This window comes from Sorex araneus, chromosome 1 (genome assembly GCF_027595985.1).
Source record: "Sorex araneus isolate mSorAra2 chromosome 1, mSorAra2.pri, whole genome shotgun sequence".
Classification (NCBI taxonomy): domain Eukaryota; kingdom Metazoa; phylum Chordata; class Mammalia; order Eulipotyphla; family Soricidae; genus Sorex; species Sorex araneus.
In genome coordinates this window covers 36,650,778-36,667,510 of record NC_073302.1, presented here as the reverse complement: position 1 = coordinate 36,667,510, position 16,733 = coordinate 36,650,778, and the positions used below count along the sequence as shown (strand labels likewise).

General features: G+C 51.2%; 1 protein-coding gene across 1 annotated transcript in view; it reads left to right on the top strand.

Moving 5' to 3' along the window:
• Window positions 1-16,733, top strand: part of GABBR2 (gamma-aminobutyric acid type B receptor subunit 2) — a 372,576-nt gene that overhangs the window by 232,739 nt on the left and 123,104 nt on the right. Inside the window, exon 7 of the mRNA XM_004600251.2 lies at window positions 2,000-2,236. Coding sequence (XP_004600308.2) covers window positions 2,000-2,236 — 237 coding nt within the window. The remainder of the gene's footprint in view (window positions 1-1,999; window positions 2,237-16,733) is intronic.

Sequence of the window (16,733 nt, the reverse complement as noted above, 5' to 3'; positions counted from 1 at the left end):
GGGCGATAGACAAGAGAGAAGTGGTGAATGAAGAGTGCTGGGGAGGTGGTTCCTGGGAGGTGCCAAATGTGGACATTCGCAAGCCAGAAATATCACGCAGAGAGCTGAGAAAGCTGCTTCCCGGCCAAGGAAACAGCTCGTGTGAGCGCCCTAGGTATGAGCAAACTTGGTGTTGCTCAAGGTTCTGAAAGTTCAGAGGCGCAGAGTGAGCCTGGGGCTGAACGGATCTGCGGCCCCTGGGAGGAGCCTAGAAGGGTGATTGCCGGGAGGTGTCTCTGCCGAAATGATGCTGCAAGGGGTAACGGTGGGCCAGTGAGGGCAGTGGAGATGCTGCTGATTCTCCCCAGAGAACCCAGGATTTGAAATGTTACCTGGATGCTTTTCTGAGGAAAGCTATAAACAGAGATAAAACTGCATCTATCTCATGGGAGCAAGGAAGAAACAAAGACAGAGAGGGCAGAGGCGGATTCACTGCTGGGACATTACGTTGGGCTGGTAGAATTTAGGGCCCGCAAGGGCCTTGGTTTGAGGGCCACAGTAGGACCTAGGCTTGAGTAATTCCAGTTGCTAAGACCAGGAGCCACAGGCAAGAGACAGACTCTGGTTCCAGAGAAGGCACGATTCAGTCCTCCCGGGGCGCTAAAGCAGTCAGGGTGATTTTCATCGCGTAGTTATGCCCTCAGAAACCAAGATGATGAGAGAGGAGGTGGCAAAGAGGGCGTGGAAGGAGTTTAGCCGCACGTTCCCATGCCGGCGTGCACGCACAAGCCTTGAGGAGGAGGCCCTGGCTCGACCACTCAGGCCTGAGGCAGGCCCGTGGGACCAACAGTCGCGAAGGGAATCCTGGTCTAACCAACGCGTCCCTGGTTTGAATGCATGATCAGCCCCAGGAGAGCTTTTCAAAGACCGACTGTCAACTCCGCTGCTGTTCCTGTTCCAGTTCAGAAGCTATTTAAGAAAAGCCCCGTGGCGGGGTTGAGGGTAATGGATTCTTCTGGGGGGGAATAAGAGGGTGCAGTCATTTGGACGTGGGCGCCCCAGGGACTGGAGTAGAAAGGCAGTTTCATTACTTTCATGGCCACAATCAGAATGTTAATAGGACCAATGAAATTCTTCTTCTAGGAAACTCAGCTCAATGGGGGGAAAAATTATGTTTTCAAAAATGCCATGTTCTTCCCAGAACTTATTTTATTATGAAAGAGGAGGGAGTTCAATGGTACACAGTTAGGGCATCGGAGCAGCTCTCATCTGGGCCAGATGGGATCTGGTTTTTGCCCCCTGAGCTAAAACGGGGGTCTGCACAGACCCTAAATTCCCTGCTCCGATGTCTGGTGCTGTTTGCAGGGCCTGCATGGGCCTCTTGAGCACGCCCCCACGAGTCTGGGGTGACCGAGGGTCTTCTGGGACTAGCAAGGCGGAGAGAGCTGTCGACTGAGAAGCTGAGAATGGCTCAACTGCAGGACGGAACTGGGGTGGGGAGGGCAAGAGACAGGGTGGGCCGAAGAGTAAGACCAGAACCCTCTTTCTGGTCTTTCCCTCTCCCACGGCTCTGAACAGCCCCAGAATTCTTGATCTTCCGGGTCATCGGGAAGGCATATTTAGGATGCTGAGGGAAGAACAAAGTACATACACTGAACAGTTCGTTGGCTTGCTTACTAACTCAGCTATTTGGGTAGGGTATGTGGACCTCTACTTCCCCGGATCCTGCGGGTATTAGGGGATGCTTAGTTTAGGGTGCAGTACTTCTGTCTCCCTGCTTTGCCCGGTAGCAGTTTCAACCCTGCCATGCCCTAGCCCGAGTTCTGGCTAGCACAGTCCCTGGCGAGGCCAGACCCTGGCTCAGTTTTCTTGTCTGTATAGTGGGCTGGTCCTTGTTCCACCCCATGAGGATTAAATGAGATAAGTGGCATCAAGAGCCATTATGCCAGGGCACCCAGCAGCCCCTGGCCAGCGAGCCCTCCCTGGGCTGACCTGGTGTCCTCGCTCCCCTGTTTTCCAGACTCCACAGCAGTATGAGCGAGAGTACAACAACAAGCGCTCGGGTGTGGGGCCCAGCAAGTTCCATGGCTACGCCTACGACGGCATCTGGGTCATCGCCAAGACGCTGCAGAGGGCCATGGAGACGCTGCACGCCAGCAGCCGGCACCAGCGGATCCAGGACTTCAACTACACGGACCACACGCTGGGCAAGATCATCCTCAACGCCATGAATGAGACCAACTTCTTCGGTGTCACGGTCAGTGCCATGCCCTCGGGCTGTGGAGCGCTCTCTGGGGGTGCTCCCTGGGGAATGCTCTTGGTGCAGTGCTCTTTGGAAATGTTTGGGCAAGCGAGGCCGTGTCACCTACCCTTTGATCCTTAGCCTGCTTTTCTTGGATCATTGAAGACACTTCTCGTAGGCTGCGGGGTTGCAGGGCTGCTGAAATGAGGGCCAGGGGCAGGGGACTCTCTCCGGTACACTGAAAAAAATAAGATAAGATGATCCTCATAGTTCCCAGATAAGCAAGAGTTTGGGAGCTGGCTGTGCAGAGAAGGTGGGATTCACTGGCTAGGGAGGTGGGGGGTGGGTAGGACAGCCGGGGATCTGGACCCAAAGCCAGGTTCAAAGCCAGGTTCAAATCCCAGGTCTTCACTTTAAACTTCCCTTCTTCATGCCACAGAGCTTTTATTCTCCAAGTGAGGATCATATCTGCTTTGTCGGATAGTTAGAAAACCTAATTCTAAAAAATTGCTAATTCCACTGAGCAAGTTCCTTCCTCTTGAGTCTCAAATTTCTCCTCTGGGAAATGGGACAATAATACATGTCTTTCGTAGAAGTTTGGAAAAGTAGCAATGCTACGGATGGCTGACATTTGGGTATTTACTATGCGTTAGGCATTTTGGTGGACTGGAGCGATAGCACAGTGGGTAGGGCATTTGCCTTGCATGCAACCGACCTGGGTTCGATTCCTCCGTTGCTCTCGGAGAGCCCAGCAAAGCTACCGAGAGTATCCTGCCCGCATGGCAGAGCCTGGTAAGCTCCCCATGGCGTATTCGATATGCCAAAAATAGTAACAAGTCTCACAATGGAGATGTTACTGGTGCCCGCTCGAGCAAATCGATGAACAACGGGACAACAGTGATACAGGGCAGTGCAGGCATTTTGGTGGGCTCTTTATGTAGATTGGGCTCGATAACATACACTCAAGGCCAGCCTCACAGTACGCTACTCAACAAACGTCAGTGGTTATAATTGCTTTTTTGCTTCTAAACAGCATCCCAAGGAAAGGTGCGGAGCCCACAGTACTTTTAGGGCACTAAGGCCATTCCAAAGGTAGAACGAGGTTTTGAACCCAGACGTAGCTGTTCATTGCTACATCACACCACCTTCTGATGATGGTTATAAGTAGTGGCTATTTATGTATGTATGATGCATTTGTTGTTGATTTTGCTCCCAGAAAATATGGAAAACTCGTTGAGAAATATATTGCATCGGTAAGATAATGTGTTCTTTTTTTAAAAGAGTTCCTTACAGAGATGGTCTGTCTTGGAGTCACTGTCACTATCATCCCGTTGCTCATCGATTTGTTCGAGCGGGCACCACTAACATCTCTCATTGAGAGACTTATTGTTACCGGTTTTGGCATATCCAATACGCACGGATAGCTTGCCAGGCTCTGCCCTGCGGTCTCCATACTCTCAGTAGCTTGCCGGGCTCTCCGAGAGGGGCGGAGGAATCGAACACGGGTTGGCCGCGTGAAAGGCAAAAGCCCAACGGCTGTGCTATCACTCCAGCCCTGTCTTGGAGTATGAAGAGGAATAGATTGGATTCATTGATGTGGGTGGGGGGCTTTCTAAAATGTTCTCATTCCTCTGTGTGTGCTCTCACACGCATTGCTGGTCTGATGGGCCAGGCCTGTGCAGGTGCTGTGAATGGCACAGTTTTGTTTCTGTTGTTGAATAATGTTTCTGTAATGTACATTTTGTGTATTTACACTACAATCTTTAATAGAACTCTGTCAATGGGTTCTGAGGCTGTTTCATACTTTATCTCTTAGTGTTACAGTTTATGTCACGGAATAGTTATCTCTTTGAGTTAATGATTTCATGTTCTTTGTATTGCTGTTCAGATGTGGAAATGCTGGATCATGTGATATTTCTCCTGAAAATGTTTTGAGGAGCTGCCATATTTTCCAAAATGGTCACACCAATTGCCATTTATATTCCCACCAATCTCGGCACATTCCTTTCCCTCACCAACACTTGTAGTTGCTAGTTTTTCTGGAGTACAACATTCTCACAGACAGGATACGACATCTCATTTTGATTTTCCTGTATATCTTCCTAATAATAAATGATCAGTATATTTTCCATATGCCAGTTAAAAACATCTGTATTTCCTTTTCGAAGAAGTGCATTCAGATCTTCTACCCAATTTTTTAGTTGGATTGTTTGAGCCTAGCGTTCTACATATTCTTTATCTACCTCGACTGTTAAGCTCCTTACTGGATGCATGATGTGCAGATATCTCTTCTTGTTCAGTTTGTTTTTCCTTCTGCTAATATTTTCTTTCATGGTGCAAGAAAATTGTTGTCATCTGATGTAGTCCCAGTGGCTTACCTTTGTTTTCATGCCCTTGGGTGTTTCTAAGGTTGACGCCATCAAAAACAACACTGTGTCTTCTTCTCTGTGTTTTATGGCTCGAGGTTTGGTTATTTTTGTGCCTGGAGACGGAGGGTGAACACATTTTGTTCTCTCGCATGTGGCTGTCTGGTTTCCCCTGCACCATGTGCTGAAGAGATGCAAGGCTGTGCTTTAGACTCCCAGAGGGCCAAGGGAGAAAGGCACGGAGATGTAACTGTGTATGTTGGGGGGATAGGAGGGCTGGAAAGTAGGATGTGGAAGCAGCAAAAGCACATTGGGTCTCAGCTCTAAAGGGATACAGAAAGGACACAGGCCCTTACCACTAGAAGCTAATAATGCTCAAAGTAGGCCTGTACAGCAGCTCCAGAGATCCCTGGGGAGTGGTCAGGAATGCAGTTCTTGATCCACCACCCCCACTCCAGACCTGCAGGATCCAAGGCCCTGGCTTTCAGTAAAACCCTCCAGGTGGTTCTCATGGTGGAGCTTAAGACCCCCTTGCCCTGGGCCTTCCAGAGCCACCGAGGCTTGCTCAAAAGAAGCCGATTTCTAAATCCCCCTACGAGAACAACTCAGAAACCCAAGGCCGCAGCATGCTCCATCAGTGCGGAGGGGGTCAAGACTTCACTGTAAGTATCTGTTGATGGGCGGAGACTGCCTAGCTCCGCTGAGATTCAGACGAGACATTTCCGGCATTTCCACAGCCTTCCTCTGGGGATTTTTAAATATGATTATCATGTTCTCCTCCGCCCCTCTGTTGGAGAGGTTCATGGGGGGCCTTGTGTAAATACAGTATCATGAGAAGCTTCTCAGGTGGGTGGAAGAGCTTTGCATATTCAGCCCCTCTTCCCACTCTCCCTGCCTTGAAGCCCCCGAGACCCTCCCTCAGGAGAGCTCAGATTGAGCACGAGGTACTGCCCCAAAGAAAGAGAAAGAACCTTGGCGATACAGGTTTAGAGTGGCCTCTGGCACCCGCTCTGTTCTCCCTTCTTAGGCACTCCCCATCCCGAGGTGCTTCTCAGGAGACACCTACAAATGGGATTCTGTGTCCACCTGTACCCTGGTGTCCCCCCAAGCATCCTGCCCACCTGTGACTCTCTCAGTGTCTGTGTCTGCTTTTCAGCCCCGCTACACACTCCTCCTTCTCTGCTTCAGAAGGAGGGTGTTGATCTCTGCCCATCGGCCTTTTCAACTGGGCCATCCCCAGACCCTGGAGCTCGGCGTTCTGCCTGGCTGCCTGATGCCGCTAAATGAGTTAGAGGTCATTTAGAACTACCTCTCAGGGTTCCCTTTCCCCGCAGCCCAGGAATGCATAATCCCTGTGTGATGGAGCAATTAGCTACGACTGCCTGAAAGGCTCGACGCAGCTCGAAGATGAGTTTCTTTTTAATGGGGGAGTTCCTTGACACGTATTTATGCCCTCTCCAGATTGTGACTCATGATTCAGCGACTGTCGGCCGTGGAAGTGTCCCTCAGGATCCTCAGCCTTCACCCCCTCACTGTACATGAGCGTCTGGGATCCAGGGAGGAAGCTTTCAGGTCACAGGCAGCAGAAGCAGAACCCCCGCTCCCACGGGCTGTGCCCCCCACCCTACTCCCCCTTACCTTCTTTCTCTTTGGGCAAAGGCTCTCCCTTTGGTTGAGAAACAGAATCGCAGCAGGGAACTTCTTCACTTTCCCCTTCCCTCCTCACCCCTGTCACATGCTTGTCTCCGGGCCGTAGACAGGTGTCATGAAATCTGTCTTCTGATCAGAGGAGGAAAAAAGATAGATTCTGACCAAATGAAAAGTGTCTCCGTGATCCAGAGAGGCTACAAGGCCAAGTGCAGCCATCACCACGGCGCCAGTGAGGAGAGGTCCAGAGAAGGCGGAGATGAATGACAGCATTTTATCTTTGCTGAGGGGTTTTCATTAGCCTGCACACACGGTATCTATTTTTCCACTCTTAGGCAGACACTTTATTCTAGGTCACCCTCATTCAGCATGTTTACTATACAGAAAATCGTTTAAACACATTAAATTAATTATATCCGGGACTCAATTTCAATTGATTCAGGATGCACACTCCGGGCTGGGAACTGGGCCTGTGGATCCTGGCTGCTCCGTGGAAGAAGATTTCTTCCCTGTAACCCTCCCTGGGCACCTGCCTGACCTTGGCACCTGCTCGGTTCTTGCTCCGTGGGCCTTACAGAGCACCCCCAAGGTGCGTCTCAGGAGACACCCACAAATGGAATTCTCTGTGTCCACCTGCACCCTGGCAGCAGGGGCATCCTGCCCTCTTGACTCTCTCGGTGTCTCGATCTGTTTTTCAGCCCTGCTACACAATCCTTCCTGGATCCCACAGTGTCGTTCTGCTTCTCTCCCCTTTTTTTCTTTGTTTTATAAAGCGAACCTAAATACAGTTGATACTGCCTCTTTTTTTATTGTTATTATTTTAATTAATGAGTCACTGTGAGGGTACAGTTATAGATTTTCGTACTTGTGTTACAGTCATACAATACTCGAGTACCTATCTTTCCACCAGTGCCCATTCTCCTCCACCGATGGCCCCAGCATCCCTCCCACCCGCCCATGTCATCCCCCTCCAACCCACTCCACCCCGTCCCTGTGGCAGGGAATTCCCTTTTGTTCTTTCTCTCCTTTTAGGTGTTGTGGTTTGCAATGGAGGTATTGGGTGGCCATCGTCTTCAATCTATAGTCTGCTTTCAGCCCGCCTCTCCCATCTTTTTCTGCCCAACGTGCGACCAGAAACTTGGACTAGTGCTGGCTCGTTAGACCTCAAAACCTCGGTCTCCTGAGAATCCCAGTGCCCACCATTAGTCTTAGGCAATGATTTTTTTCTAATTGGTTTGGGTTTGGGGGGGGATCACACCCACCAGTGCTCAGAGCTTACTCCTGGCTCTGTGCTCAGGGATCACTCCTGGTGGGGAATGTCTTGGGGGCCAGGAATCAAACCCAGGTGATCTCCATGCAAGGCAAGCACTGAGGCAGTTTTACTATCTCTTCCACCCTGAGGACAGTGATTCTTAAACTTAGAGAGTCTCCCAAGGAGCTCGATTAAACATTCAGGTGTCCCAGTCTTGCCCCCAAACTTCTGATTCAATCAGTGTCTTTGAGATAAGGTTGAGTAGTTTACATCAGTGGCAGGCACTGTGGGTGATACACAAACAGCAACCATTGAGTTGTTAGGGTTCTTGTGGGAGTGTGTACATACTTACACACTCATACATACTCACATACTCATACACTTACATACACTCTCACACACACTCACACATACACTCACACAAACATCCATACACACACTCACACACATACTCTCACACATATACACTCACACAAACACTCATATGCACACACATACTCGCACACACTCACATACTCACACATACACACACACTCACATACTCTCACACATACACACTCATACAAACACTCATATACACACTCACACATACTAGCACACACTCACATACTCACACATACACACACACTCACATACTCTCACACATACACACTCACACAAACACATTACTCCCATATTCTCACACATGCACACTCACACACTCATAGACACACACAATACTCGCACACACTTACATATCACACATACACACACTCAAACAAACACACACACTCACATACTCTTACACATACACACTCACACAAATACTCATACACACATACACACACATACTCACACATGCACACACTCACACAAACACACTCACACACTCATATACTCACACATACACACTCACACACACTCATATACACACACATACTTGCACTATACTCACACATACACACACTCATACTTATATACACACATACAAGCACACACTCACATACTCTCACACATACACACTCACACAAACACTCATAGACACACTCACACATATACACACATACACACACACTCTCATACATACACTCATACACACAATACTCACACACTCACTTTTGATTTGATCTGCCAGGGAAGTATTTGTTCGTGCATTCATCCATTTCTTTAGTCACCCTGATGTTGGGGGTCTGGGCCCCCCGGGAGGCAAAGTATTTGGTCCTCCTTCAGGAACCCCCACCCTGATCCAGTAGGGTGGATGAGCAAGTAGAGGAACGTGCGAGGGAATCTCCAAGGTCTACAAGACCTGCAGAGGGCCAGAGGGTGGACCCCATCTCCTTTGGGGAGTAAGGACCAGGGAGCACTCCTCAACGTTCCCTGATGATCATTGAGCAAAAGTGTATCTGGGGTTGGTGCAGAGTTCTCAGGCCATCCAGGATCTTCGGATGGGGGTGCTATGCCAGGCTCCCCACCCTCCAACACCCATCACCATTGACTATGGTTTTGAGATTCCTCCTGCCAGACTTTCAACCAAAGATGCATTCACTTCACCAGCTGACCGAGTTCTCTTCCTAACTGTTCCCCCTGTGGGGAACACAGGCCCCCAGCAGTGCTCAGGGGGAAACTCCTGGCTCTGGGCTCAGGAGTGAGCCCTGGCAGTGCTCAGGAGATCATGAGTGGTTGCCGGGGTTGGAGCCACGGTCTAGATCCAGGAGCAGCATGCAAGGCACCTGCCTTACCTCCTGTGCCAGCCTCCCAGTCTGACTTGTCTTTTAAGTGCCAGTCGGTTTCGTCTGGGTGCCTCTGACGGGGGCCAGTAAAGCCCCATTGTGTCCTGTCATGGAAGCATCACAGCCCAACCATTGCCCCCGGAACTTACCAAGGACATATATAGGACATATATAGGTCCCGGCTGGGCAGGTGTGGGAGATGCGCTTTCCTAGAGTGTGGAGAAATGGAAATGCTAACCGCCTGGGAAATAGCTTTGGTGGTGAGGAGAAGGCTCCTTCTTGCTAAGCCATTTCCTGTGGTTGCTTCTCAGTCCTTTGGGCACACCACCAGTGGTCACAGTGGCACAGAGGGGACCTTTAGTGTCTCCTCATTCTGGACTCTCTGTCCAGTCTGCTCGTGAGACTTCTCAGTATTGCAGCCCTGAGGAAAGTCTTGTGCAGTGGGTCCAGGTGTGCCACTGGGGCTGTCCCTTCCAAGGAATCCTCCCAGGAGGCGAGACGCACTGCTGAGGTCAACTTGTGACTTTTTTTTTTTTTTTGATATTTGGGTCACACCCAATGATGCACAGGGATTAATCCTGGCTTTGCACTCAGGAATTACTCCTGGTGGTGCTCAGGGGACCATATGGGATGCTAGGAATCGAACCCGGGTCGGCCACGTGCAAGGCAAACGCCCTACCCGCTGCGTTATGGCTCCAGCCCCAGCTTGTTTGCATGTGTTGCTGAAACAAGGGCCCTCTGCCCGTGTGTCCCTTCACTGAAGGGTTTGTATGCAAGGTTTTAAAAATCACCTCTATCAAGATTGTCACAGTGTTTCTCCCCTTCCCCTGTCCCTGTTTGACCTGACAAGTCCACATCACATCAATGCCATTGGAGGGGGTGGGGGGGGAACTCCACATGCTCCAGGTACTGGGAATCAGGTAGGAGGGAGAAACCGTGAGTTCTTTATCGCAAGATAAGGCCCAGTTGGTCCAGAGCCCCATTCATTACTCCCACCCCGCCCTGCTGTGAATTGTGCAGTTGTTTATTTGTTTTGTTTGGGAGGGACACACCAGTGGTGCTCTGGGTTTACCCCTGGCTCATCACTCCTGGCAGGATCCTGGGGGACCATATACTTTGCCAGGAATTGAACCCGGGTCTACCGCATGCAAGGCTTGTACCCTATCCACTGTACTATTGCTCTGGCCCCTGCGGGTTGTGCAGTTGTGTCTTATCCAAGTGGAAAACCTGACACACACATGTGGACATGCATGAGCAAAGTCGGCGTGTTTGGCCCATCTCCCCTGCCTGCCTGATGTCTGGGGTTAAAGCAGTGAGCCTTTGGGCTGCACACCAGCCTCCCCCGTGCCTCCTGCTGTTCTATATCGTGCTTTGGTCTTTGGAATGTTTTTTGGGGGGTTGAATTTGAGAGAGACAAGAAACGGAACAGTGGGGGTCCCATCCAGACATAGACGCGGGCTCTCCTGGGCTCTCCCTCTGCCCCTGATGACTCCATCCTCTGTCCTGTCATGATTCCACCTGTTTTAAAATTCTGTTCTCCAGGGGACGACCCCTGGAGAACTTTCCAGAAGTTCAGTGACAAGCCCCATGTTCAGAGGCCAGTGGCAGCATGATGTCCCCCTCCAAAGCGGCTCCAGGATTAGGCTACGACTCGCCTCACCAGAAACTGTATCAGGGAACTCATAGCTCTTCCCTTTGTGTCCCTGCCACACACGTCTCCTGAGAACACAGCCTTCACAAATCACACAGAGGCACGGCCTGAGTTTCTGGGTTACCCGTGCCCAAACGTGTCTCTCTGTGAGACAGGCGGGCATGTGCAGAGGGGACTCTTACTGCAGCTGAATTCTGTCTGAGCACAGTGTTGAGCCCCCAGGCCTCCACAGCCCTGCCCCTGCCCGGATCTTCTCTCCTGCTCTCTGTACCCTTGCCCAACGTGGTCAAGCCGAGGAAGCGTCACGTGTCCCCTCCCGTGACTCCACAGCACTCAGATTTGCAGGGGCCCCGTGCTTCCCAGCCCTGGGTCCCCCATGGTCCTTCACCTCAAGCTTTATACCTGCTGGAAGCTCAGTGAGTGCAGGTAACCTTGAATGAACTTCTTGAGTTGAATCCACACGTGTCACTCCCTCTACTCTGCCGTCTCCCTGGCTTCTCGCCTCTACAAAGACTTTCCCGCCCAGTAACTAATTGGAACTGACAGCAGACACATTCACAGCATCTATAGCTCTTGAATCTAACAGTGATTCCTAAATTCTTGCTGTGAGAACAGACACTGCTGTTTATTCAAGTTGAGACTTTCCACACTCTGTGTGTGTGTGTGTGTGTGTGTGTGTGTGTTTCAGAGAGAGAGAGAGTTGGTGTATGTGTTAGGATGTGTGTATGTATGTTGTTATATGGAAGTGTGTATGGCTGGGGTGTGTGTATGTATGTTGTTACATGAAGAGTGTGTGTGTGTGTGTGTATATTGGGAATGTATGTGTTGTGTGTGTGTGAGTGTTGGTGTGTGTGAGCATTGGGAAATAGAAAAGGTGGATCTCTTGCTGCCTCCTTCCTGAGGCAGGAGAGAAGCTCCCCTCCTGAACCCCAATCTCTAATGCCCCATCAGCATCTTTCCGGGGCTCCAGTCCCAGGCCCGAGGAAGAGGAGGGGCGACTGATGGGCCTTCTGTGACTTGAGACTGTTAGAACCATTTCTTAGAAGTAATTGCTAGTAATAAGCAACAGCCCTAATAATGCTAATCCTTGATGTGTGGCTGCCCTGTGTACAGAGCGCATTTATAGTCCCTACCTCCTTCGTTCCATGAAGCAATTACATTTATTAACGAATGCTAATAATAGTCCTCAAATGATGAGCCCCGGCTGCAGCCCAGGCAGCTCGCAGTGCTCTGAGCGCACATTGTTGGGTGTAACTCGCCAGAGCGACTCCTGCGGGGAGTGTCCTACTCCGGGAGCCCGGAGCCCCGGCCAGCCCTACCCCCTGTCCCCTCTCCACACCACCTTTTGAAATCTGCAGCTCACCCCCTTCCTTCTTCCCAACGCTTACTGGCCCCCAGCAGAGGTCCTAACTACTTTACTTCCTTTTATCTGCTGTCACTTGACGACGTGGAATCAGGCTCCTGGGACAGAGTAGCTACCTGATAAATATCACGAAGGAATAGCTTATGTCAGTCATGAATGATCGCATCAGAGATCACAGAGATTGGGCCAAGCAGAGAGAGATGATTAGCCCAGCAGCCTGCGAGTCGGGCGTGAGCTCAGCCTGGCTGACTCCAGCCCTTGTTCCTAGCCCACATGGTGTGGGTTCAGCCAGCCCACACTGGAAGGCAGAGCACTGCCGGGCAGGTGGGGGAAGGGGGGAAGTTCACTTCTCTGGGGAACTCCAACAAACGTGTGAGATGTGTGGGAGGGAGAGCCAAAATGTCTTCTGTGATGATGCTGGGGACATTCGGTCCCCGCTCTGCCCTGGGTTATTGCTGTGTCCTTCTGCCTTTTTCACTGGACAGTGAACATGTGAGCCTCTTGAAAGGGCCTGTAATTCTCCCCGAACCCCCGGTGAGTTGTCGGATTCTGGTTCTCAGTGCAGGAAAGCCACATCTTGTTGGTGGAAGGAACAAGGAGAGCGGAAACAGGTCTCAGCCCCTTCCTGCTGTATTCAGAGCTGGTCCTTGCTCCGTCTTCTGAGTCTGCGTCCATGAGTTTCCTGTTTTGGGTTCCCGGGTGCTGCCTGGCTGCCCTCTACCCGCATATACACACACAGACACACATACACACACACACACACACACACACACACACACACATACACCGTTTACTGAAACCCAATCACCAGTCACTGCAGACAATGTACAGCACAAGAAAGAGACCTACTCCTGCTGTCAGATGAATCCGAAAGATCAAAATAATGTGGTTGAGCAATTTGTTTGAATTGATGCTGAGCCATGGAACGCTTGCAGGTTTGACTTCCTCGAGTCGGGAAGAAAATAGCTGTTTCCTCCTGCAAAATATAGTGTGGGGGAGTGTATCATCCCATGCACGCGTCAGCAGAAGCCGGGCGCAGCCTCTGCCTGGGGCCCCGAGAGAAAGAGAGGAGCCAATGGTCCCGGGGACAAGTGACTGTAAGGCCACTTGTCCCGGGTGCCTGCGTGCCTCTCAGTTTCCAGCTCTCGAGACTGATGGAGTGCTGTGCTGAGTCCTCGAACCCTTGACATCATCACTTCATGTTCTCCACATAGTAGGCCCGTGGTGAGTTGAGTTGTGCCTACCCCCGCCAAGTCTGTGTTTGAACGCCTGACAACAGGAAGCTCGGATGTGACCTTACCTGGCGACAGGGCTACTGCCTGTGTGGTTAGCGGAGGTCAGGGCTACCAGAGTTGAGGAATCCCGTATAACCGGCATCATTGCAACAACCAGTGTCACTACAATGAGGGAGGTGTGTAGAGACAGGCCTGCGCCGAGGGAGAACCCTGTGTGAGGATGGAGATTGGGTGGGGGTGAAGGAGAGAGCAGAAATGCATGCACAGATCCCCCGCCAGGGAACAGCAGCCCCTAACCGTGCCCTGAGCTTTGGGCCCCTGGAACCAGGAGGTTTCTGCTGTGAAAACCAGGCACAGCGCGGTATGCCCTGAGAACAGACCGACCACACACACACACACACACACACACACACACACACACACACACACACACACACACACACACACACACACACACAGTGGCACAGTGGACACTCGAATCCTCACAGAGCAGGGAGCCCTGCTGAGAGGGTCAGTAATTTACTCAAGGTCACAAAGCTCTGAATGAATAGCAGGGCTCTGGAGACAGGGAGTCTGACTCGGACCTATGGCTAGTCGCCATTATCCATCCACCCAGGCCCTCCTTCAGGGTGGTGTGGGGGTGGAGGAACCAGTCCGAGAAGCACGGAGCTAAAACCAGCTCTCTGCCTGCCCTGCACCCCACCTTCCAGGGGCCACATCCTCAGAACCTGCTATTTATTTCCCAGTTTTTAATCGGACCTTGGGATGTGTGATACTGTTACTAATAGAGTTTAGGTGGGTAATGCTCCCCAGATAGCATCGTTGTCCCTCTACCCACACCCTATCCCTTGGTAAAGTTTTTTTTTTTAATTATTGCCTGGAATCGAACCTGGGTCAGCTGCATGCAGGGCAGACGGCCTACCTGCTGCACTATCACTCCAGCGATAGCACAGCGGGTAGGGCGTTTGCCTTGCATGAGGCCGACCAGGGTTTGATTCCTTCGTATCTCTCAGAGAGCCCCGCAAGCTACCTAAAGTATCCCACCTGTACGGCAGAGCCTGGCAAGCTCCCCATGATGTATTCGATATGCCAAAACAGTAACAGCATCTCACAATGGAGATGTTACTTGTGCTTGCTCCAGCAAATCGATGAACAACGGGAGGACAGTGCTACAGTGCAATTATTATAGTTTAGGTCACAAGTTAACAAGAGTGTTAATGTTTATGATTTCGGTGAATAGTGCCTTCACCTCTCCGCCATCAAAGAGCCCAAGACCCCCTCCCACTGTCCTTCTTTCACCTCCAGCCCAACCCAGTCATTCCCCTACTCTCTTACTGGGCAGCTCTGGAACCCAGGGACCAAGGTTTACCATTATTCAGAACCTTCCATTCACTTGTCTTGTTTCCATAACATACGTGTTAAAGTCGATCACACATGGGCCAGGAGTGTGTGCCTTTCTGCTGAGGTGTGCCAGCATGCTCTGTATGTGCCCCAGTAGCCGATGGTACCCCTGTGCTCCCCGGATCCTGCCCCCCATATCCTTTCTCTAACCCATGCCAGGCCTGCTAGGATTCTGCCTTAAACCAGGCCTGGACGAGTCGGGCTGTGCGGTCTGATCAGCACATCGGAAGACAGGGTGGAGGCACCTGGGGGTGCCAGGATGCAGCAGTATGAGTTGTTTGGGAGCACAGACCCCGAGCCAGCAGCTCCATCTTAGCGTCAGTTGCTGGTCAGGTAGTGGGCAAGAACACTGTCGCCCTGCACCCCGGTCTCCCCAGGTGTGAAAAGGGCCTGGGGCTGGGGTTGGGGCTTCCTATAGAGACCTCAGGCTGGAGTGGGAAGATCTGTGGGTGAGGACCCTCAGAAATGCGGGAGGAAGTGTGGGTGACAGGGTCAGCTCAATACAAAGAGGATCCCGAGATGGCACCAAGACTGCCCTGCAGACCTGCAGGGAGACCTGGTCTAGGACCCCCCCACAGAGCCATCAGCCAGAAACCCTCCAACTCCTATCCTCTGGGAACTACGGTGTGTGTGTGTGTGTGTGTGTGTGTGTGTGTGTGTGTGTGTGTGTGTATGTGTGTGTGTGTGTGCATGTATATGTGTGTAAATATGTGTATATGTGTTTTTTGTGTATGTGTATATATGTGTGTATGTGTATAGTGTCCAGGTGTGTGGGGGTGTGTAGTGGGGAGAGGGGGGCTGTGCAATGGCCTCGGTTTCATTCTCTGTTCCCTTTTTAAGTCCAGGGGCTCTCGGGAGCCATCAGGGCCACGCCCAGCAGTGCCCTCTTGCAGCTCCTGCCATCTTGGCAATGCCCATTCTCCCGCCCAGGCACACCCCTGCACACCACACCCCTTTGTAGGAAGCTGGTCAGCATCCGAGCTCAGCCAGCTCCGTCCATCCATCAGCTTGATGCATGGGCTTTCACACTTGTTTTTCCAAAGAAATTGAGCCCCGATGCCCCACAGCCATAGACCCTCATTTTAATTTATATTAGAAACATGAAAATAATACTTATCTATACTATTTTGAAATGCGTTCCTTGGAAGATGATGTGAGTTCTCACTTTTTAATTTGAAAATTAGCAAGTCTCTTTCTGCAGGAGCAGATGAAGACCCCCATGGGCAGCCTGACAAGAGGCTAGGGAATGGGGGTCACCTGTGGAAGTGGCACTTCCCTGTGAGGTCAGGGTAGGGGGCGGGAGCTGGGCCAGCACCCACCAGCTCTCTCCTAAACATGTGTGTTTGGTGGTAATGGACACCCCAAAAGCATCACTCACATTTAAGGTAGCGAGACAGGTTCCTTCGTCAGTTTTTTGCAAGAGGCAGCTATTTAGTAATGAGAAGCACAGATGGTGCGTGGATGCTGCCGAAATCCTGGAGGCGGGGAGGTGGGGGCGGGGGTGGGGGGAGTGATGACCTGCTCCTGGCTTTGTCTTGACTCTATCTCAAGAGGCACTGTGGATGTCCTTTAGAAAGGGCAAGAAATGAATCATAAAAGAGTGGGAGAGAGAGAGAGAAGGAGCGATAAAGGGAGAGAAAGAGGAGGGAGAAGAGGAAGTAAGAGAGGAGAGAGGGAGGGAGGGAGTGAGTGAAAGGGAGGGGGAAAAAGGAGAGGGGGAGAGGGAAAGAAGAGAGGAAGAGAAGGAGAGAGGGAGAAGAAAAGGAGAGGGAGAGGAAAAGGAGAGAGTGGGAGGAAAAGAGGGAGAGAAAAATGAGGGAGAGAGAGGAAAGGAAAAGAGGGGGATTGAAGGAGAGGAGGAATAAGAGAATAAGGGAGGGAGGGAAAG